Raw genomic sequence first — 25,380 nt, 5'->3', positions numbered from 1 at the left:
GCATTTAATGGACGTGCACTTCATGGAAACAGCTAATGCATTGTTCGGTTTAATAAACCGCTGGCAAATAAAATTAAATTCGTAATTAATAATCCACGGGCGCACTCGAGTTATCTGGTTGACAAACAAACAAATATTTAACCAGGGCCAGCTACAGCCGCGGTGGCGTGGCACGGTGGTCTTTTGATTGCACGGTTATGAAACTTGGATCGTTGCACAAAATTAAAAGTGGTTTTCTTGACTCTCTATTTTTTAACTATCCTATCCCCCCCCCCCTCTCCAAATCTTGGCTATTGAAAAAAGATTGAAACTTAAGAGAATCAATTTCGCCTAGGGAAAAAGTGAAAAATTATCAAGTGTCACGAGAAGAAACGAAAGAGAAAGAGAAGTGAATAGCGACAAGTCACGAGGCGAGAAACCAAAAGGTAGAAACGTTAAAAGGGATGCTTATGGTGGACTTGTGTAAGGAAAAATGAGAACTGAAAATTGATCGTCTTGGAAGACTTTTCTCTGTCCCTTTCTTTCTTTCTTTCATTTTTTTTTTCTTTTTTTTTGCTCGTATTTTTTTCCTTCTTCTCTTTCAAGGTAAAAAAAACTTCCCTTCCTTTCATCTGAACGTAACTTCTTTTCAGAAGGTTGTCGCGCGCTAGTCGGAAGAAGTTTTGGTCATGCGTCATCTTAATTGGCTTAATGTCGACAAGTTACAGGCGGGAAACAGACTTTTTCTTTTATTTTCCTATTTTTTTGCTTTCCTTCTTTCTCTCTTTCTCTCTCTTTCTCATTTTTCCAAAGGGAAGCGAAATTATCGCCAAGTTTTTCTTTTTTATGAGAATAGATGCCTCGAGGGGTGATTCCAATGCTCAAGTCAATGTTACAGAGCGTTTAATACGAATATATTTTGCGATTTTGTGTTATGAACTTCGCCTTTGGCAATGGCTCTGTGACCAGTTAGAATACGCGTTTTACGATATTCTATAGCGTCATTCGTCTGAGGAAAAATTTATGATCCTGGGAGAAAAAAAAGATAGATGGAGAGAAAGAGGAGAGGGTAAAATCTCTTAAAAAGACTTCAAAAGATCAGAGAGATTTTTTTTTTAGAAGTGATTTTAGCTTTTTTTTTGGTATAAAATACTTTGATGATGAGAAAAATTTTTAGATTGTAAATTTTTTTTTGTAGCTAATAACTTATAGTAGTTATTTCTTATTTTCTTTTTTTTTAAATTTAACTCTTAAAATTTTTTTTATTATCAGTAAAATTATTTTTGTCAAAGTTGTTGTATTAGATAAGCTCAAGGCGTAGGTCATAAAAATAGATGGATTAAATATTCCAAAAATAATTTAATCAGTTGCAATTTCTGTTTCTATTTATTTAGACGTTTTTTTTCAACTTTTGTATAGAAATATTGTAAAAAAATAGTTTTCTGATTTAAAATAATAAAAAAATATTAATTTTATTCTCACTTAAAATTAAAATAATAAATAAAATAAAAATATTTTAAAATTGCAACGATTTTAAAATTATTTTTATATCTGTAATTACGAGCTGTTTGTTTAAATAGAAGCACAAAGGATACCTAGTCAAAGGTCATAAAAATGGGCGGAGAAAATATTTCAAAGATAATTCAATCCGTAAAATTTCGTGTTTCGACCTGTTTACACGTAGTCAACTTGAGATTAAATATAATTTTAAAAGCAAAATTTTTTCTTTATATTCACACATTTAAAGTGAATAATTTCGGAAGTGAACGAATTTTTTTTTTTAATTCTCTAATATAATTATTCTGATTTACTTTTTTTTTTTGTCATTTTAGTAAATATTTTTTTCATTTCGGGAGTGTTCGAAATTCTTAAAACCGCGATCGTTTTAATTTTTAGAAAAAAAAAGTATTTTGTTTTTCTTTTAATTTAAACGTGCTTTCGGGAGTGTTTGAAATTTTTTAAATTGCGTGTTTGTGACAGATTTTATCATCCTGGTACATATGATATACAGCAGTTGCAGACTAAGGTTAGAGATTTATTTTTTATTTAAAGCTATTTATGAACGATAATTATATATGCAATTGTTTTTCTACTAAAAAAATTTTAAAAATAATTAATTTTTATTAACAAGAATTTTAGTACCATTTTACATTAGATAATTATTATTTTTATATTATTATTTTATATTAATTAATTAAATAAGTTTTATTTTGACAAAATTGTTAAAATTCTTACATTAATTAAGTAATAAAAAGTAAGATAATAATAATTAAATTAAAAAATAATAATAAAATTAAATAATTCTATTAAGAATAAATATTATTATTATTATTATTATTATTATTATTATTATTATTAATTTATTTTTAGCGCTACAGATTCAAATATAGAAGTATTGGGTTATAAAGCTAACCACATATAAGAGAAATATTTTCATTTTATTAGTAACACAGCGTACGCAACGTTAATTAAAATATTTGCCTTCAACTTTTTTTTGTTGCTTCATCTGCTTTTTTTCAAATAAAAAAAAAAAACTTCTTTCGTTTGATTTTATTTTTAATCTATTTTTTATATTACATTTTTCTATGCGTATATTGTCAATAAAAATTCTTTTTTTTTCTGAACCAATCAGTTTAACAACATTTCTTCCGTCAACTTTTTAATAAAATTTTTTTTAAGATATCTTTTTAATACCTTTTTATAAAATTCAATTTTCATGATTATATATCTAGTATGGGTAAAAGAAATCTCCCCGTTGCAATGTTTGCTTTTGTAAAATTAGTAAAATTTGTAAAATAATTTAATTTTCTCGTAATATCAGATAAAAAATATATAATAATATGCGAAAAAAGTAATTTTTGTTGCTCTTTTTCTCCATTTCAATCGTTACAAACTCTATGTTAATTTTTTTATATTTTTTCTTTTGACAAATAAAACAGTAAAAAAACGAGAAAATAAGTCAAAATAAATATACGCTGAGAAACGTAAACATTTTCTGTTAAAATATTCAAATTTCATATATGAGTACATATATATATACAATATATAGGCACTCGTTCGGAGAAACGTATTTTAAAATACTAAATGTAATTGAAGCAAAATGTAATTAAAATATATGCTTCAAAGAGCAATGCGTACAGTTGAGATTAATATCAGCGTAGAAAATTATACTGCGTCAGATAACACCTGTAATGAAAATATCTCGTTTCATTTCCAAATCATTAAAATATAACGAAAATTATGCTGAAATAACAGTAATTACATTTCGCTATATTTCAAATAGGACCATTTTTTTTATATCCGTTTGCTCATCATAAACGTCCCTTTCAGCATGCTACAATTAAATTAATAATTAAAAACGAATAAAGAAAAATTGATCGCTTAATTTGTTAAAAAAAAACGTATTATTTTTTTTTTGGTAATTTTTTTTTGGAAAATTTTTATAAGTAGTAAAAGCTATTTTTGATCAAACACCATTTTTTTATAAATTTAATATCAGTGTGTTTAAGATGATTTACAGTAAAATTAGTTTATATCAGACATAACTGAAAATTGTGATTTTAATATAAGTAGTAAAAGTAAAGCTTTAGTCAGACTAAACAATAACTGCCATCCCGAGAAAAGAAAAAATTATTTCTCTCTCTCTCTCTGAAGCAAATAAATAATTATTTGCTTCAAATAAATTTTAATTGAGTTACAAAAAAAATGTATTTGCTCTAAAATAAAATTTAGTTGTGCTAAATTTTCTTATTTAAAACAAATAAAATATTATTAGACTATGAGATAAATATTTATTTACTTCAAATCAATTTTATTTGTTTGAATATAAATTTTGTTTGTTTAAAATAAATTTTATTTGTCTTAAATAAAATATTTCTCTTGATATACATATGTAAATTATTTTAAATAATTTTTCTTTTCAAACAATTTTTACATTGAAAATTATGTTTTTTTCACGGAAATCCGATTTCTCGAAAGTACGAGTGCTTTTTATTAGAAGATTGAAATTGTGAGGAACGCAAAGGAGCCTCTGAGGAAAACAGGTGTGACGCGTAGAATAGACGATTTTTATGTTGGCTTTACGAGTAATAAAGTTCGCATTATCTGCCAAGGTTTTTTTTTTTTTTTTCTTTTGAGGTCGGCACAATATTATGAGTAAAATGAAGCAAAAAAAGGCTAAATAAAAAAAAAGGTGAGGAGGGGGGGGGGAATGTATACGAAAGGCAATTTGAAAAAAAGGGAGAAAACGAGAAATGTAAACTCTTTTATATAAACGTACAAGTCTAAAGCTGTGTTGTTAGCCTTTAGTGAACCAAGAGAGAAAAAAAATTGCCGGTATAATGCGGTTATATATATATATATATATATTTTCTTTTCATCTAAAAATAAGAGGCTCGATTTTCTTCGTATATAAATATTCTTTTGCAGCGACTTTTTTTTATATACTTTTAAATGAGCGATAAATTAGGTTACTCGTATGCATAAATCATAAATTCCAAGAATTCTGTAAGGATTTTTTCGAGTCCATTGTTTAAAGAGTAGACAAAATCTTTTCTATTACATTAATGTTTAACTCTTTAAACTCTTTAACGTTAATAAGTTACACATAAAAATTGAAAAATTCAACTTTTTTTATTTTTGATATCGGGAGTGGTTTTCAAAGTATTTTCGTCCTCTGAACACGATTCTGGCACCCAAATTTGCTTAGCAAGTTAGGATTTTGAGAAAAGAGGGGGTAAAGACTCCAAAAAAGTGTTTTCAGAATATTCTTAACTTAATAAAATTTATTTCACTCAAAATCCTTAAGCGGCGTTTTTGTGTTCAAATATATGTATATGAAAATGTTTCGATCACACCACAGATTGACCTGTTTAAGGCAAAAATGCAGTTGTGCCTTTCAAAAATGTATAAATTTAAATTAAATCACGATTTTTATTATCATCTTTAAATTGTTGTCACAGGAATACAATTAGAGGCACATCATTGAAGAAGGTCTTAAAATTTTTGTTTTTAATATAAATATAAATAAATAAATATAAATAAATAAATAAATATAAATAAATAAATATAAATATAAATAAATATAAATATAAACTTTTTCAAGAAATTCAAATAAAATTTAAGCATTTTTTCACTTTTTAACTTATAAAACTAATTGTCAAATAAATATTTTGTTCTAATACTGTACATAAATTTTCCTTTGTATATAATTTAGCAAAAAAAAAAAAAAATGATACCCAAAGTTTTAATTAAAAATAATTCAAATTTTTAAGTGTTCGATTCAAGAATCACAAAAGTTAAAAGTTTCATGGATTTGCCCATATATAGAAAATAAAATATAAAAAAATTGAGAAAAATGTGAAAAAATATAAAATTTGCTTGTCAAATAATTGTAAATAAACTTGCAATTGTCAGTTTCTTTTCCTTTTTTTTACAGTATTTAATTTTACAAAATCCTTTGATCTCGAAGTTTTTTTTACTTCTCTCTTTTTTTTCACCCCCATATACTAATAAACGAATGTTATAACACGTAGCATTCAGCACACGACTCAATGGACAGCGATCGAATTTAATTAATGGAAATGGGTTCACACCGAAAGGGGTTTTGAGGCGTAGAAAATGGAATTGGAGGCGAATCGGTAAGGGGCTTTCTCGAAACAAATAACTGTCGGATAGAGAGAGAGAGAGAGAGAGAGAGAGAGAGAGGAGAGTCGTAGGAGATTATCGATCGAGAGGCGCGCAATATATTTTGAGACTTTGGAATTCGATTGTTCGTACAAATCTCGTGAACGATAAAGATCAAATTCCGATATCGAAGACCACCGATTGGTGGTTTTAGAAGACCCTCTTTCATCCCTCTACTCCGTCCAACCGGCGGCACAGAGCAGTAATGAAATTCCACTTTTCCCTCTTTCCAACTGTATATACATACTTTTTAGATCAAGTAAAAATTTTCTTACTTTTTATTTTTTTCCACTTAATATTCAATTAAAAAAAAAAAAATCTTTAATTAATATATTATTTTTTAACAATCAGTTATTTATGAAATCCTTTTTTTAATTTTTTTTCGAATCTTTTTATATGATAAAAAAGGTTTAGTTTTCAAACAAGTAAAAATTTTCTTATTTTTTTTTTACCTACTAAACATTTAATTAAGATAAAAAAAATCTTATATTAGCAATTAGTTATTTATAAAATTGAATGTCTTTGATCCTTTTTTTAATTTTTTGTTTAATTTAATCTTTTTTTTTTTTTATTAATGTCAAAATATAACTTGATTGTTAATCAGTTCAGTGGGTGAAATTTTTTTTTCCCCAATAACAAAGTTTTATATATATATGTATATATCATAAATCGGGTATAAATATTTGATTTTTATCATCAGATTATAAATAGAATATGTTTGGTCAAGTTAACTGATGTGTGAATTTTATTCAACTTCCGGTCAATACAAAACGCAGTTTCTAGTTAAACATTTGGAAGAATTGATTTTACTGTAAAATTTACACATCAGTTGAGTTACAAATGCAAAAAGAATAATGTGCTTGAAAAATATATTCTCAATCGATAAACAGCGGCGAAAATAGAAATTTTAATATTCGTAAAGAAAATCTATTTTTTTTACTGTATTTAGAAAAAAAAAATTTTTGCTTTTTAAATATCTTGAAATCTTGTTAATTATTAAAAAGTTACTTTCAAATGCGCTTTAAGCTTCTTCTTGTCTGCCACGTTGATTGTAAACAGAATGGGAAATTTTGAAGGGGATATAATATAAAAGGGGGGGGAGGAGGGGCAAACTCGAGAGAGAGAGAGAGAGAGAAAGACAAATTTCGATCCAACATAAGGAGTTACATTTCCTTCGAGAAAGTTTATACCGAGAAATAGTTTTGCTATACCGCACATTTGCCGAGGATCGGTATAATTGCCGAGCACTTGGCCCGGCCCATTTGCAAGGCTCGCGTTTTCACTTGTGCCAGCGAAAAGGAAGAGAAGGACACGACTAATCTTACCAAAGAGAAAGAGAGAAAAAATACGAGAGTGAGAGAGAGGGGGGGGGGCTAAGAATACTGAGCAAAGTATGGCTCACGATTAACGTTGAATTTCACTACTGGCTTTTAGCATTTGGCAGCGTGCAAGGCAGGATTATTCAAATTTTTATTTGTTCCGGCTCCAAGTACAACGTCCTTGTCGCTTGCATTTTCGTCAAGAACTCTTACTGTTTGTGTCTCAGTTGAGAAAAAACTTGTGAAAACATTTTTTATCGTCAGAAATGACACTGAGATATAAATAAAGAAGGAAAATCATTAAATTTTCAAATTGTAAAAAAATGTCTGACTAAAACACGTTTATATTACTGAATTAAAAAAAAATCGAGTATCTTGTCTGACTAAAAAAATATTTTACTACTTATAACAAAAAAAAAACATTTAGAATAATTGTTGGAAAATTCTTTCTTGTTTGTCAAAAATTGTCAAGATTTATAAGACAATGTCTGACTAAAATCAATTTTTACTACTGATATTACTTAGTGTCTGACAAAAACTTGTTAGCACTACTAAAAAAAAATTATAAACATTATAAGCCTAATAAATTTTTTATTTGTCTTAAATTAAAATTTTATTTGTCATAAATAAAATTTTTATTTAAATTAAATAAAATTTATTTTAAAACAAACATATATTTATTTGATACATACAAATATTTATTTGAAACAAATAAAAATTTATTTGGCTCATGAAACAAATATATCTTTCCTCTGGATGTACTGCATTCAAAATAAAAAAAGCAAAGTTTAATCCAATTACAATTATACTATTAAATATATTTTTAATATCCTTATATTAATATTTGTTAAAGCAACTAAATTTAAAACACAAAACTCAGAATTAAAATTCCACATTAATTATTCAACGTTTTTTTCATCACAAGAAAAGAAGAACGTTGTCTAATATGTGTCAGAAAGAAAATTTTGCATTCTTTTCACTTTAAAAAGTCTAATGAAGACACTTTTAACCCGCGTGCAAAAAGAAACAAAGCACAATGAAGTTTTTAAATTCTTTTTTGCAAAAAAAAAAAAAAAAAAATGGTTTCCACGGCTAAATATTATAAAGACGATAAGAATATACTTTGAAGTTGAAATTTCATCTCCCGCATATGTGAATTACATAGAATTTACATTAAATAAACGCCGCCCCTCTCCCTAAAAGAAAGAATGAAAAAAAAAAAAAAAATGTTAAAATAAAAATAAAATAAAAATGAATGGGATTCAAAGGATTCGCGTGCACGTTCAGAGTATACGTGAATTGTCCGACTGTAATAATCGCTAACGAGACTTTCCGACGATTACCAGTCGAAATCGCATTTTGTAATTCCGAGTGCGAAGTGCAGTTTCACCGAATTTATACGAAATTAATACGGTGTCTGCGTGTACGGCGTTTATACCGAATCGCGCTATGCTCGCTATATTCCCCGAGTTTCAACCCCTTTATATCCATTGCGAATGCCTCTCTCTTCCCTTCCCCTCCCCCCCCATCGAGTAGAGTAAAAGAGAGGGGGGTCGACCTATGCCACGAGTGGAATTTTAAGCGCGTGATCCCGGAAATTAGGAAGATTTGATCGGCCCAGTTCTCCTCTCTAACCTACCCCTCTCTCGAATTACAAATAACCTTATTATCAGCATCTCAAGCAGTTTAATCCGTTTGTGAATTATGTTGAGAGTCCCATTTAAGACAATGTTGGAAAATTAAGTAGGATTAAATAGAAAATTTGTTTTTTTTTTTTTTTTTTTTTTTGAACGCAGTAATAACTTTTGTTAATGGTTTAAGAAAATGTCTGACTAAATTTATCTTTTACTATTTAAATTTTAGGAATTTAAGATTTTTTCTGACTAGAATTGACTTGAACTAATTACATTAGTGTTTTTAAGAATTTAAAATGATTTGTCTGACTAAAACTCGCTTTATCAACTGATACTTAAATTTAAAGAATTTAAACGTTGTCTGACTTAAATTTTCTTGTATTACTTGTATTTTAAAGAATTTAGATTTTCTGTCTGACCAAAATAATTTAAAGTTCGGTCTGACTCAAACTCTCTTTTACTACTGTTTTAGTGTGACTAGAATTTTCTTTTACTACTTACATGAATATAGTAACAGTTTAAACTTTCTGTCTAATTAAAATTTACTTGTACTACTGTTGTTATATTTGTTTCAAATATAGAAATTATTTGCTCAAATACAGTTTATTCAAATCAAATAAAAATTATTTCGTTCAAGTAAATATTTATTTAATAATAGTCAATTACACAGAAAATTAAAAGGCATTAAAATTAAGCTTCAAGTCTTATTATTTTAATCTAATTTTGCTTATTTTAATCCATTTTGCTATTAAAATAAGCAAAAATTAGATTAAAATAATAAGCGTTGCAGCTTATTTTAATGACTTTTAATTTTCTGTGTAATCGTTCTCTTTTAGCGTACTTGTAATAAAAAAAAATTATAAAATTTTTAACATGTAACGAAATTTTCTTTAAACTATTTATACTTAAAACAACAAGCATTAAAAATTGTACAAATTTTTTTGAGTCTGCAAAAAAAATGTATTTAAAAATAAAATTGCAATTCAATTAAATTCTCATTGCATTTATGATAATGAACTTTCAATCCACTTTAATTCTCTCGCGAATGCATCTGGAGTAACTTGAAATTCTTTGAATTCATTTGAATCCATTTAAATGAATTTTGATCAGCTACATAAGTACATTTCACTAAATTACATTTAATTTAATAATTGAAATTCGCTATTTCGCATTTAAATAGATTATTAAATAAAAAAATTTGTTTTTACTGCAATAATTTTATATGTATTATATCTAAACGAATAAATCACTCGGCATTATTAATTAATAATTATAAAAAGGGAAAAATTTGATCGATAGTTCCAACTGTAATATGGAGGCTATCGATCAAATTTTTTTTTTTCTACAGTTATATTTTATAATTTATTTTAATTCTATTTTTATCATTTAATATGTTATTTAAAAAATACAATATTTAATTTAAATTTTTCCTTTATATTTTAAAAAAAATTTTTTAAAATATAAATTTTTATAAAAACATATGAAATTTTGCTAAATATGATTGCTATTAGATGAACCATTATCTAATTTTTTTCCGCTACGACTATTATATTTGAGAATAAATAAGCTCGAGATATGAGAAAAAGTGCATCCTCTTATGCGTCGTCAATTCTTCTTTTATTATTTTTTTTTTTCTTCTTTTTTTTATCTCTAAAGCTAACTCGACATCGTTTTATGTATAGTCATTGACGCGGTGGTCGTCGCGCGCGTCGTGGATAGTATGTAGGAAACTGTGTGGGGGGGGGCACCAAAGGGCGCTTCTGTGGCTGCCGCTTGATGTATTCTGGATTAATGCAAACGGCTAATGTTATGTTAATGCCTCGTGCAGCGGTATTAGCGGTCGTACCATGGGTACCGTAAATACAGCTTGGTAAAATCCCCTGTTAACCGATGCTACCCTCTTTTCGATGCCACTACCATTTTTCCAACGCAGGCCTTAAAAAAAAGAAAAAAAAAAGTACCAGAGACAAAAGTCGTAATGTCATTTCTTCTTTTCCTTATATATATATATAAAAAGTTTTCCTTGTCGATCTTTTACCTATCCTCCGCGCCAAATGTATTGTCGGATCCCAGGGAAAAAACGTGAGGAAATGATTAAATGTTAAAATGTGGAAATTGCACTAAGGAAAATACGTGTGGAATATCTCCAAGGCATTAAAAGGCAACATCGAGTCGGAGGAAATTTAAACAGAAGTTTAATGGGAAGCATGTCTCTCTCTCTCTCTCTCTTTCTCTTCATGCCACCGTGCAAACGTGAACCCATTCCCATTCAGACAATTGTCTTTTATATTCTTTCGCAAATATCGTTCATTTCCATTCTTACAAAATCCATTTATATTTTCATTTCATACACTTTTATCCAAACTTTATTATATGCGTTTCTCTCTTTTTCTTTTTTTTCCTCACACCTTATTTTTACTATATACCCACCTGTCTTTCTATTTATCAAGGGGATTTCGAATTGTTTGCCATTTAAGTTTTCTTTGCAGTTATTGGAAGTTTTCTTCTCTTCTTTTTTTTTGTGTGTTTAACTTTGAAATAGTTCTCAAATAAATTTTCCAATAAAATGAAAAAAATAAACAGTGTAGTTCATTTGTTTTGTAATTAATCTGACTTTCATTACCGTTATTAGCAAATTGTAGAATTGAAAAAAGGCTGACTCAAAAGTGGTTTTTACTACTGTTTATAAAATAAGAAAAGTTTAAACACTGACTTTATATTTTACTGTATTACTAAATTTTACTATATTCAGGTTGTGTCTGACTAAAAATTTTCTTGTACTACTTACCGATGTTTATAAAAGTAGCATATTTTGTCTGACTAAAATTCGTATATACTACTTGCAATCTAATTTCAGAAATTTATATCATGTCTGATTAAAACTTTATTTTTTTACTGATAATTATATTGATGAAATTTAAACCGATCTGTCTGATATAAAACTGATTTTTACTACTGTTTATAAAATATTAAGAGTTTAAATAGTTTGCCTGAAAAAACTTATATTTCACTACTGGTATTAATGCGTGTCTGACTAAAACTCATTTGCACTATTTTCTGATTTTTAACATTGCAACTATTGGACTTTTTCGTCCGACCAAAATTTCCTTTTACTACTTGTAACCTAATTTTATGAATTAAAATTGTTGTCTGACCAAAATTTAAACCTCTTAAAAATTTCTTTCAACTATTGATACTAAACATACAAAAATCATTTTGTCTGACTAAAACCTTCTGTTACTACTGATTTTTAAATTTCAAGAATTCATAATTTCTGTCAGACTAAATCATGCCTGTACTACTTATTAAAATATAAAAATTTACTTTTACTAAATCTGAATTTTTACTGTTATTACTAATATTAAAAAAATTACATTGAAAAATTATAAAATAAATATTTATATCTATTTGAAACTGACTTCTCACAAGTTAATAAATTTCCAAGTCTTTTTTTTTTACTGTATTGGCTTCAATCTTGAGGTCAAAAATGCCAAAAAGATTACTTATCTCAACTAGGATGATAGTATAGCAAAGTTTTTTTTTCCTCTCTTTTCTTGAAAGTACTTTCAACCTCTAGAGTTGCCCTTCGACCTCTCAAAAGTAGAAATCGTTTCCAGCTATGGTGCACTCTTAATAACGATGGAAGTTAGCTTGTCAAGTTTTAAAATGTTTTGGAGTTCATCTTTACTACATAAAATCTACTCTCTAAAACTAAATGAGTAAAATTTTAATTTTAAGTTAAATCGTAATGGAAAAAATTGTCATTAAATAATTTCAATACAATTTTAATTACAATGTTCAATTATTTTAATATAATTTTACAAATAAGTGAATTTTCTTAAAACATACAACTAACCTAACCTAACCTAACCTAACCTAACCTAACCTAACCTAACCTAACCTAACCTAACCTAACCTAACCTAACCTAACCTAACCTAACCTAACTTAACCTAACCTAAACTAATCGAACTTAATCTAACCTAACGTTACGTAACCTAACGTTACGTAACCTAACGTTACGTAACCTAACCTAATCTAATATAACCTAATCGAACTTAATCTAACCTAATCTAACTAATCCTAATCTAAACTAACCTAACCATGTCTAACCTAAAAGTTTTGTTTATTTACTTTCATAAATAGTAAAAATAACTTCCAAAATTTGAATAAGTAAAAATTTTAACTAATTTTAATTAATGGCTCACGTTTTGCCATCGAATTAGTTATATTTTACTAATTCAAAAGCAAAAAATGAGCCACTAATTTAAATTAGTTAAAATTTTCACTAATTCAAATGTTAGAAAGAAAACTACTTAATAAAGTTTACGGGAAACTTTTACACATAGGTTTGTTGTCTTAACAATTGAGTTTGTTGTCACAGCAAACACCTCAAGTGGTTTCATCAATTTCAAATTGTTAAGATAACAAAAAGTTTATTTCCACAAATTGTTAGTTATTAATAAATAATTCTTGTTCAAATAGAAAACAGTTAGGTCAAATTGAATCGAATTTGGGTCAAATTAGGTCAATTTGAGACTAAAGGCAATTAGTTTTTCTTTATCACACCCCTCGTGTAAATTAATTTATTTTTCCAAATCTATATATTTAGTTTTCGCAAACCAACGTTATATATCCAGTTTCCACTTCTAATTTGAGCTAATAACTCACAAATCTGAAAGCGTGATAGATCTTGTGGTTCTCTCGTAGTTCTACACGGAAGTTAACCTGTCCGACGTTTTCTCACGGTCCGTTACTCGGAAAAGTTTCCAATTTAATTTAGTTACTCCGTCTAGGTTCTATGCGAGGGATAGCCCCCAGCTTCGTAGCCTGAATAACAAGGAAGAGAGAGAGAGAGATAGACTGTGTGTGTGTATGTGTGAGAGAGAGAGGAAATGGGTAAGAATGAAGAGAGATGGAAGGAAAACGAATTTTCACTCTATCTTCGTATATACATTTTCTTGTCGTCTACTCCCTTATAAGATTAGACTTAAGCCTCTTTGTAAGTTCTGAACTCACAACAAGTGTTGATAACTTGCACTCGACTTGCTTCTAAATAGAAATAGCTTCAATAGCAGAAGGTTAAACGGAATAGTCATTAAAGAAGAGCAATTTTATTATAAAAAAAAAAAACAATTGTTGATTAATTTTATATTTTTTCCCCCCTTTAATATTCAATTTAAAAAAAAGTTGAATCATTATTTCATTCCTCTTTTTTGATAAATGAATTTTTTTCTGGGGAAAAAAAAAACTTGAAAGGAAAAGACTAATGGAAATAAAACTTGCATGATCGAAAAGATTTCGAATTGTCAAAAAGCCATTTTCGATGTTATGAAAAAAAAAAAAAAATTCAACATCGTTTTCTTTAGGAAACCGACAATTAATTATTGCTGATGCTGCTGGTCGCAAAACAATTTGTCTTCATTGTCGAGACGACTTATCACAAGGTTGGGGAGTTGGGTTGGAAAGCAGAATTGTGTCAGATCTGTAAGGATAGGAAGAAATTCTCAGGAAAAATGGAGAGTAAAAAAAAATTCGAAAAACATAAATTAAGAAAGAGGAAAAAACAAATAAAAAAAAGAAAAATAGGGGTAAAAAATTAAATACTGAAACTAAATAAGAGTAAAAAAAAAAAAAGTTGAAAAAGCGAAGGAATATCTTCGAATCTAAAAAAAGTACGTTAGCTAAGAACGCTGTCAGACCATCTATCAATTGTTTTATAATAACGTTGGTCCTCGTTTATCAATTTTTCCCCTTCTTCCCAACTTTTATTCCCATCTGTAGACAGTCACTAATTCGACCAACGATTTTATTTAATGTCACAATCATTAGTTATCACGAAGCAATTTATTGGAATTCAGCAGGAGGAACAAAAATTCCACTTTTTTTTTTTTTTTTTGCTCCCCCTCATTGCATATAAAGACGTAAGTGTCTTGGGATTGCTCAATCAAGATGAATATAAGAAAACTGTGACTACAGATAATAAAGATTCGTTATCCTCTCTTTTTCTCTGTACCAAACTCCCCTTAACAAAACTTACAAGGCTCAAAGCGAGCTCAACAAAGGGAACATTTTCAGATAGGTTAACCCAACTTTCGAATTTCTCTCTCTCTCTCTCTTTTCGTTTTTCTGCATTTCTGTTTCCGCTTTTATCTAGAAACAACATACAACGACTTTTCCGTTTCATTCTTGGGTAAAGTCTTCTACATTCTCGAATGAGGACACAAAAAATGAAGGTAGGAAAGAAAGAGACGGAGAGAGAGAGAAAGAGAAGAAAGACTGCAGAATCCAAGACGCGTTTCGTTGTTTCGAGACCGAACAAGAGAGATCCCACAGGATTCCGGGTAAAGGTTGAGAAGCGCAACTTTACGAGGAACCTCTTTCCACTTTCTTTAAGATCGAAATGGTCCAGTTGTCACACCACTGTGGCCAAGGTTTTACAGATGTAAGGGCTTTATTAGATTAAATGGATTAGAAAGAAACAATATTATTTTCTACTTTTTTATTATTTTCTACTTTTTTATTATATTCTACTTTTTTATTATATTAGAATATCACAGTTGATCTTTTGAATTTTGGTGAGGAACTTTTGAGATTTTTTTTTTGTAACATTATTTTATTTTATAATAATCTTTTTATTACTTATACTAAAGTTTAAAAGAAAATACGGTTTTTAGTCTAACTGTAACTGACCTTTACTACTGAAGTCAAAAATAAAAGAATTCAAAAACATTCTGTCTGATTTTAACTCTATTGTGCTACTAATGTTAAAATTAAGTCTGACTGAAACTGACCTTACTTACTATAATCAAATTTACAAGACTTTTATCTCCTTTTGGTTTTATTCAATAAATATTAAGCCAACAATTATATTATATAATAATAAAATGCTTGGCCTGTCCTTCTGTCCTAACTTGAAGTTGGCCTTTTCTGATTTCACGTGTTTTTTTTTTAATAGTAATCTTATGACGTGTCAAATTTTAACAATTCTTTTTCTCATTTTTGCCAAAGTTGTATAATTGTGTTTCCAAATTTCGGAATAAGTTTCTTTAAAATTCCAAATTCGAAAATTCAATTCACGAAGCTGAAGTACACAACGTTTACCAATGAAATTTTTTTTAAAGTTGTATATTGATTCAAAAATTGTATACAAATACAAAAAATTTATGATGAGAAAAAAGATGCCCCAGGAAATTTTGTACAAGATAGTAATTTGAAAAAAATTTATTTTTAAAAATTAATTTTTAAGGTACCAGGGGCCAACGAATACCTATTAAATATTATATATAAAAACACAGGCCTCGAATCAACTTAAAGACACAAAAAACTCGTTTTAGTCGATTTATATTCCAAAAAAAGTGGATTTGTTTTTTATTTTAACAAAAATATTTTACAGATTTTGAAATAAAATTTTTTTTTTAATAATAATACTTTTCGAAGGGTTAAAGTTGAAATTTTTAGAAATAATTAAATTTCAAAAGATATTGTTAATTTTCAAACAATTATTAAATTTTACAGAACTAAAAATAATTTATCAAACAATTTTTGGAAAACATTTTTTAAATTTAATTGAATTTTCAAAGATTTAAAATTGAGATTTTTGAAATTAATTGAAACTTTAAGTGTTTTTTAATTAAAATTTTAGATGATTTCACTAAAAATTTATTAGAAAATGCGGACAAAATACAATAATTTTAAAATCATTTTTAATTGAAAAATGGTTGCAGATAGTTGAATTTTCAAAGAATATTATTAAAATAGTTAAAAATAATCGAATTTCCTTAGAGTTATAATTGAAATTATTAAAATTCAAAAAAAAAGAATTTCGATGGAAAATTTTAGAAATAATTAAATTTTAGATGCTTTTAAATTCAAATTATTAAAAATTCAATTAATTTTGAATTCAAATTTTTGAGAATAATGAAATTTTATTTGATTTTAAATTGAAAATTTTTGGGAAATACCTAATTGAATTTTAATTAAAATTTTGGATAATAATTTAATTTAAGTTCATTTTTGATTGAAAATTTGGATAATTAATTTTAAATAGAAAGTTTAGAAAATAATTGAATTTTATTTCATTTCAAATTGAAAATTTGGTAAATAATTAAATTTTAAATTTAAATTGAAAATTTTGGATAATTATTGAATTTTTAATTGATATTGAATTAAAATTTCGGGTAAGAATTGAATTTTAGTTTATTTTGAATTGAAATTTTTAAAAAATAATTCAATTTTATTGTGAAATTTTTTTTTTTTAAATTATAAACAATTTGTTAAATTTCATAAAAATTTTAATTGAAAAATAATTTTGATATAATTGAATTTGTGATGTATTTAATTAAAATTATTAAAAATAATTAATTTAGTTAATAATCCTTTTAGTTCAAAATTTGTTAAATAATTGAATTGATGAAGATCTGAAGAAGATCTACATTTTATACTAAAAAAATGTATTTTATTTACATTTTTTTTTCAAATGTAAAAAAAAATGTCGCATTTTATTAAAATAAGTCGATAAAAGTCGTATTTTTGAAAAAAGTCGGAAAAAGTCGTATAATCCGAGGCCTGTAAACATTTAAGTTTCATTATTATCATTTAATATGTAATAATATTCTAATAAATTAAATTATTATTGATAATATTAATCATTAATTTCTTTATAACAAACAATTAAACACTCAATTTGGCGCGCTTGCGCGCGTTTAATGTTGCTAGTAAATAAAATAAAAAAAGGCAGAATTCAGTCTGACTATTATTATAAAAATAATCAAGAATTTTTAAACATTTTGTCTGACTGAAATTTACTGTTTCTACTGATATCTAAAATAACAAGAAGTTTTCAACATTGGCTGACTAAAACTGACGTTTACTACTCCTTTATTTAAATAAAAAAAAAAGAAATGATACACGGAAAAAAATTTTACGACGAGAACGAGCTATTTGGAAATATAATTAATATGAAGGAACGAAACATCCAACGCTGTGAATAAGTTTGACCGCAGCAGCCGAAAGTTTAGCCAATTCGGCTATAGTGAATTTAAAGTTTAATCTTTCTGGTCAGCCATTTTGGCATTACAATATCGCTGGTTCATTTTTGACGAAATGTTTAATTGTTATCGCGTAAAAATTCTCAGATGCAGTTGTACTTGTAGAAAAAATTTTTTTTCTTAATTTTTGTCCAATGTAATAAATTGTTGGTTAAAAAATGATCTTTTTCTTATGAAACACTGTCCTAATTTACAATGAAAGTTTTTGAGTGCTGTATATAGGAAAATTTCGTTAAGCTTTGTTGAGAGTTAATTTTGTTGTGGATAAACAGTTGAAGTTTGTATTTTGTTGGAAACATTATCGAACAAATAGATAGAATTCAAGTTATCCGGGTACCAGTAAATGTGGCTTTTCTGTCAGTTTGAAAAGTTACCGCACAACATGCCCCTATGTGTTGTACATGCGGGAATTTCCCTGGCATGACTCCTTTACTCACGTTTGAAAAGCATTTTACTCCACAACGACATTTTCCATGCTTCTAAAAGGTTGTACAGAGAAACTCCAAATGGAATATCAATACTCGTCTTTAGTACATCAAGAGAGAGAATTTTATACATATATCTATTTTTTTCTGAGTATTTTATAATATCCCCTTTTACGAAAATCTCTTATTTTCCATCTATGGAAAGATCAAGACTCAATAATAATAATATAAAAGCAATTCAACTTTTTCTAAAAAAAAAAAAAAAAAAAAAAATTCCAGACCCTTATGAAGAAAAAAAAATCTATATTATTTTTTCGAGATAATAATTCAAGAACGCATTCAAATTGGATTCGAGTGTTGAAATGGTAAAAGCTACCGAGTAGCAGTCGGAAGTTATTTTCTTCTTTTTCGTATTTTCTAGACTTTCTTCAAGTCTTTTTTTTTATATGCTCCTTCTTTTCAAACCTAGTGAAGATTTCTTGTTGAGCAGTTGTAAAAAAAAAAAAAAAAAAAAATTGGCCCTTTTCACTTGATTACAGCTTATAGGAATCATTCACGTGAGATAAAAAACGAAGAGTTAAAAGTTTCGTTAAATTAATTGGAGAAAAATTACTCTTCATGTTATATTTAACCTTTGTAATATATCAATTCTTGATTGAATTCATTTCACATCACTAGACTTATTTAATTGACACAATGAAATATATACTATTCTTTAGAAACAAAATTTTTTTTTTGTTAAAAAAAATCTTTCTTTTTTCAATTTTTTTATTTTAGAATATTTTTTAGTTTTTTTTTCTCTCTGCATTTCTGAAATGTTACATAATCCCCATTTCTTGGAAATAAAACGTTTGCAACACAAAAATGGAAATAATGTAACCAACACTCAAAAAATACAATACAAAACGAAACTAAGTCAAGAATCACGAAGAATAGAAGTAAAAAAATGTGAATATATTCTCAAATTGTAGATACAATGAAAATTCTCAGATATTCAAGAGAATGTAAATAATATCAGCAAAAATTCGAATGTTGTCCTATATTATTTTGAAAAAGAATTTTTTTCATTTAGTTTTAATATTAAAAAATGACTTGTCCCGTTTGTATCAATAAATAAAATAAAAAAAATTGAAAAAGAGTAATTTTGATAAAAAAAAAAGGTACTTACGTAAAGTCACGTTTGTTGGCTTGACAATTTTTGGACATACTTTGAAGAGCCCAAGTTTAAATTTGACAGTGACGAGATTCGCAATATTTTTCGGCATTTGAGGCAATGAATATCGTTCCTCCGTGTGAAGCCATGATGGTCCCAAAAGGGCGGTGGTTAGAGCTGCCAGTGCAGCAAGTCCACAAAAAACTCCACATCGTGTCATTCTTGTACCTCCAGTTCCTCCCGTGCAACACATTTTTCTCTTTATCTCTTATTTCAATTTCAATTATGTCATTTTTTTCTCATTTCATATTTATAAAAAAGACCAAAAAATATTTTCCCCTTATTTTATTCTCAAAAGTCATTTTTTATCATTACCCTCCAAAAAAAAAATGTTTTTCTCACAATAAAATGTTTATAATAAAATTTGACGTAATATATTTTATATTACGTCGTTCCCTTTTACTCTTATTCATTATTATCGTTGACGAGGTTTTTGGATAAAAAAAAAAGCAAACAAAAAATACACAAACGAAAAAGGAATCACCGGCGCACAATTCGAGTGGATCCAAGAACTCCACAGGTCCAACTGGCATTCCATGGATTTTCAAACTCCCGTCACGTGCCCGTCACATACGTTTCAACACGAATACTATCAAAGCTTTTCGCGCACATTGTTTTACAAACTCGAAAATGATTGAATTTTCAGGACGCGTTCACTCTTAAGCATTTTTTTTTTTTCACACTGAGATGAATGATGAAAAGTACAAGTTCCCCCTTTTACCTTTGACAAACAAAATACAAATCAAATGAATTGAAATAAAAAATAATACGACAAACATTCATAGTTTTAGATATTTTAAGTACAAAAATTTATTCTATAATAATTAATTTATGAATCAGAATTTTTATTTATTAGATTCGAATTGTTTGAAAGTTTTTACACTATTTTTAAAAAAATTATTCTATTATAGTAGTAAGAGACAGTTTCAGTCAGTTAAAATAAAATTCTTAATTTGTTAATGATGTTTAGAGGCCTTTTACAGTTAAGATGTTTATTTATTGGTTGACATAACGTTGTTAACATAACGTTAAACATAACGTTGTTACATAACAACGTTATGTCAACCAATAAATAAACATCTTAACTGTAAAAGGCCTCTAAACATCATTAACAAATTTATAATAAAAACAGTTTGAAAGAAATTTAACATAAAATTCTTAATATTTTGAGATTAGTACAAAATCACAGAAAATTAAAAGGCATTAAAATAAGCTGCAACGCTTATTATTTTAATCCAATTTTGCTTATTTTAATCAATTTTGGTATTAAAATAAACAAAATTGGATTAAAATAATAAGCGTTGCAGATTATTTTAATGCCTTTTAATTTTCTGTGATAAGTTTGAATCAGACGAAATTTATAAACTATTGTCGGTCTATAAATTCAGTAGTATAAACAAATTTTAGTCAGACGAAATATTTTATATTTTTGCAATTTTAATTAATCATTATGATATATGAATTTTAGTCGTCCAAATTGTTTAAAATTGTAGTAACTTTTTGAAATATTGTAAATTTTATTGACAGTAGTAAAATACAGTTACTCCCAATGGGAAACTGCCACGAGTAACCATTGGCGTATTAATGGCCCAATGATGGGAGCCAATGAAAAAACCATTGGCACCCAATAATGGACCATTATTGGTAAAGTCATGGGCTGTCCACGCCGATGCCAATGATTGGCAACCATCATTGGCAAATTATTGGCAACCAATAATTAGCCAATATTAAAAATTTTAATAATAATTTAAAAAATCAATAATTTAAAAAAAAATTTATATTTTTATTATTTTTTAATAGTTATTATTATTATTATTTTATTTTTAATAATTAAATTAAAATAAAAAAATGGTCATCAAAGTATTAGTGAAACTATTTCTTCCAAAAAAAAGTTTGTCTCAAATCCAATTAATAGAAGAGACATCGGGCAGAAAAAAATTTCGACGAGAAAAAAGTTTTAGATCACTGCTTATATACCAATCAAGTGGCATCTCAACTGCGAGAAACAGTGATGTTCGCCCTCCCTTTGCGGCGTTGAGTGAACTAAAGTCCAGAGCTGAGCCATCAGCGCAGCGCGGGAACATTTAAAAAATTTGATTTTATTAGATATTTTATTTTATAATAATTAACGAATTATTAAGTATGACATTATGTTATTAATAATTATTAATGACATTAATTATTTATTAAGTTAATTATTTGTCATATTTAAAATAAAATAAAATATCTAATAAAATCAAATTTTTTAAATGTTCCCGCGCTGCGCTGATGGCTCAGCTCTGGACTTTAGTTCACTCAACGCCGCAAAGGGAGGGCGAACATCACTGTTTCTCGCAGTTGAGATGCCACTTGATTGGTATATAAGCAGTGATCTAAAATTTTTTTCTCGTCGAAATTTTTTTCTGCCCGATGTCTCTTCTATTAATTGGATTTGAGACAAACTTTTTTTTGGAAGAAATAGTTTCACTAATACTTTGATGACCATTTTTTTATTTTAATTTAATTATTAAAAATAAAATAATAATAATAATAACTATTAAAAAATAATAAAAATATAAATTTTTTTTTAAATTATTGATTTTTTAAATTATTATTAAAATTTTTAATATTGGCTAATTATTGGTTGCCAATAATTTGCCAATGATGGTTGCCAATCATTGGCATCGGCGTGGACAGCCCATGACTTTACCAATAATGGTCCATTATTGGGTGCCATTATTGGAATTATATTGGCATCCCTGGCTCCCATTATTGGGCCATTAATACGCCAATGGTATTTTTCCCATTGGGCTGTTAGACAAAATAGAATTCTTAATAATTTGGGATAAATAGAAAGTGACAATTTCAATAAGAAGAAATTTATAAACTTTTATCAGTTTATGAATTCAGTAATACTTGGTCAGACGCAATAGTTTATATTCTTGCAATTTTAATAAATCAGTAGTATATAGGAATTTTAGTCGTCCAAATTGTTTAAAATTGTAGTATTAACTTTATAAAATATTGTAAATTTTATTAACAGCACTAAAATTAATTTTTAATCCGACTAAATTTTTTTTAAATTCTTGCTAGTTTACTATCAGTAGTATAAGACAATTACTGTCAGACAAAATAAAATTCTCAATAATTTGGGATTAGTAGAAAGTGACAATTTTAATCAGTCGGAAAATTTATACAACTATTGTTGGTTTATAAATTCAGTAGTACGAACAAGATTTAGTCAGACGCAACATTTTATATTCTTTACTGTCAGTAGTATAGGAAAGTTTCAGTCAGGCAAAACGTTTAAAATTCTATCTAATTGTAATACCAGTGATACAAGTTAATTTTGGTCAGACAGAAACGTTTTAAATTACTATAGTTTTGTAATAAATAAATTTCTTTTTATCTTTTTTTCTATCACTTAAAATATTAAAAAAATTCGACGTTCCCCGCTAATAAAATGTTTATTTCAAAGCCAGTGAAATAAAATGCTAATAAAACCGAATGTTTAATAAAATATTTATTATTTTATTAACATCTTATTTCACTGGCTTTCGAATAAATATTTTATCAAACCGGGGTCGTCGAATTATGTTTTATTAAAATATAATGCTAATATTAAATCAAAAATAGCATAATCTAATAACACAATATTAGAAATTAATATTTTTATTTTCTTTTCTATAATTTTTTTTCAAAAAAAAAAAAAAAAAAAAAAAAAAAGAAAAAAAAATGAAAAGAAAAATAGTAGCGGAATATATTTAAAATTACACAAGAAATGTTCTTTGACTTGTGGCCCTTTAATTAGCAGGAATGAAGGGAATTCATTAAGATGGAGAAATTCCGTGTGTATAAAGACATTAGGGAATCTGATTGAGAATGGTAGAAATTCATTGCAAATTAAACTAAACGGCACGTGCCAGAGACTAGAAGCCTCAGGAGATTCGATAAAGTCAAACTCAATAACTCGTCCGGATAACTCGCTTATCGAAGTCAGATTATTCGCTTTCATCGTTGAAACAGTGCTATCGCCTTCTCTCGAAACGGTAAATCTGTAAAGCCAAAATACTGTTTCTATATATATATATATATATCTATATATATTTCTATATATATATCTATATATGTAAGGATGTTTGCTCGCTACCGGAAATGTCGCGGTATTATATATACCAATGTTGTGTACTACAAGAACAGTTTCCAGACTACGATTATTTACAACTGTCAAAGCAACCTGGGGAAAATTGTAAAATACGATATGTAATTATCGAAGCGAGTCTCATATCGAAAATTCCCTTTAGTAAATATATCATATATAATGTTTTTTAAGTACATTTTCAAAATTAGCCCAACAAAACTGAATTTTGCTATATTTATAAAATTAAAAAATTTCAAAAAGGGATACAAAAAATATTCATTTAACTCCGAATCGGATAGACAGCTAAATAAAATAAGTTGTAAATTTAGATGTTCATTAGGTACATGAACATTTTGCTTCCTCTTTATGATCAGCAAAAAAATTTGCTTCCTCGTGGAGAAAGCATTAACATTGAAATAAACATACAAAAATAATATAATAATATAAACATTTGAGTACCTATACATTTGAGTTAAATTTAAACAATTAATGGAAGTTAAAAAATCAAAAATTCATATTTTAACCGAAATTTCTAAATATTAATGAAAAATAATATATAATTTATAATTATTTACAATTATATCGATTCGTTTTAATGCAAGGAACGCAATTATTTTATATTTAAACTTGAATTTAACCCTAGATAGCACAACATAGCTGGCTCATACATAGAAACACATCTGGGGTATAAAACGACCCCAAAATTGTTTTGTTGCTAGAATGTTTATATTTAAGGCAAAATAACTTTATTATATATAATTTTCTTCAGTTTTTTATAAGGAAGAAGATAACGTTTTTGTTTTTTGATAGGATCAAAAATATGGCCAAAAAATTTTAAAAACCACAACAAAAAACACAAAATTTGCAAAAAATACCGAAATTTGAATTTTTTCGGGGGTAATTTTCTACCCCAGATGTGCTTTCTAAGGTTAAATAAATATAAAATTTTTCAGCTAAAATGTGTATTTTCTATTTTTTAACTTTCATTAATTTATTTAATTTACCTCAAATGTAAATTTTATATATATACCAATCGATTCGTTTTCATGTAAGGAATACAATTATTTCATTTATAAACTTAAATTTGGGATATAATATTATAATATTAATATGGTAAATGAGCCTACCAAATTTTATCTAAATCCATTAAAACCTGTTAAAGTTATTTTCTAAACAAAAAAAGGATCCACACACACACACATACATCCGGACAATTGATCAGGATCTCATATAACATGTTTCTATATAGAGAAAAATTTGTTTCCGCCACTTTGAAAATTTTTACAAACGAAAGGACTACAAAGCTTCCTCCACAAGGAAGCAAAATTAATCGAAATTTTCCAAAAAAAATTATACTTTAGAAAAATATAATTTGACTAACTTTTTTTAATTTCTGAAAAACACTTTTCTAAAGATTTTTTAAACTTTAAAACGGATTTGTGAAAAAAAAAATTCTTTTAATAAAGCAGCCCCAAAGAAAGTAGACCAATTTAAATACCGACAAAATGTGACCAACAAGCGAGAAGTTTAATCCTCATGGCTTTAAATTGAACTCTTAAAAGAAAAAGATGAATATATTTTGAAATGCAAAAGCTCTAAAACTACTACAATAGAACATAAAGCCACTGGTCCAGAAAGAAAGAAAGAAAGAGAGAGAGAGAGACAGAGAGTAAATCCAAAGAGAAGTTTTACATTTTACAACGTAAGCATTAAAAAGAAAGAAAAAGACGAGTGGAAAATAAAGAACTGGTTGTTTCAAGTTTATCTTTAAGAAAAATCTTATGTGTTACGAGAATCATCAAACATGCCTTAAAGTTGTTTCGGTGCACTTTTCAACTTGAAATGTGAAAGATGGAGAGACTTTGATGGTGTACTTGTCGCCGGATGACGCTGGCAACATACTTGAGAGGCATCTTACAAAGATCGGTTCGCTTTTCTTTTTATTCTTTGCCCCCTC

General features: G+C 27.2%; 1 protein-coding gene and 1 long non-coding RNA gene across 4 annotated transcripts in view; one reads left to right on the top strand and one right to left on the bottom strand.

Moving 5' to 3' along the window:
* LOC127286903 (uncharacterized) overlaps positions 1–25,380 on the top strand; it is a 342,205-nt gene that overhangs the window by 294,501 nt on the left and 22,324 nt on the right. The window lies entirely within an intron of this gene.
* The window catches only part of LOC127286899 (uncharacterized), a 160,648-nt gene that overhangs the window by 126,956 nt on the left and 8,312 nt on the right, over positions 1–25,380 (bottom strand). For all 3 annotated transcript variants that reach the window (XM_051313525.1, XM_051313523.1, XM_051313524.1), the window contains exon 2: positions 19,259–20,024. In XM_051313525.1, coding sequence (XP_051169482.1) covers positions 19,259–19,496 — 238 coding nt within the window. In that variant the 5' untranslated portion in view covers positions 19,497–20,024. The remainder of the gene's footprint in view (positions 1–19,258; positions 20,025–25,380) is intronic.

The sequence above is a fragment of the Leptopilina boulardi genome, unplaced genomic scaffold (genome assembly GCF_019393585.1).
Source record: "Leptopilina boulardi isolate dan_hultmark-lab unplaced genomic scaffold, ZJU_Lbou_2.1 LbouV2_364, whole genome shotgun sequence".
Lineage (NCBI taxonomy): Eukaryota > Metazoa > Arthropoda > Insecta > Hymenoptera > Figitidae > Leptopilina > Leptopilina boulardi.
The sequence above is the reverse complement of the archived record's forward strand: the minus strand, read 5'-3'. Positions and strand labels throughout refer to the sequence as shown.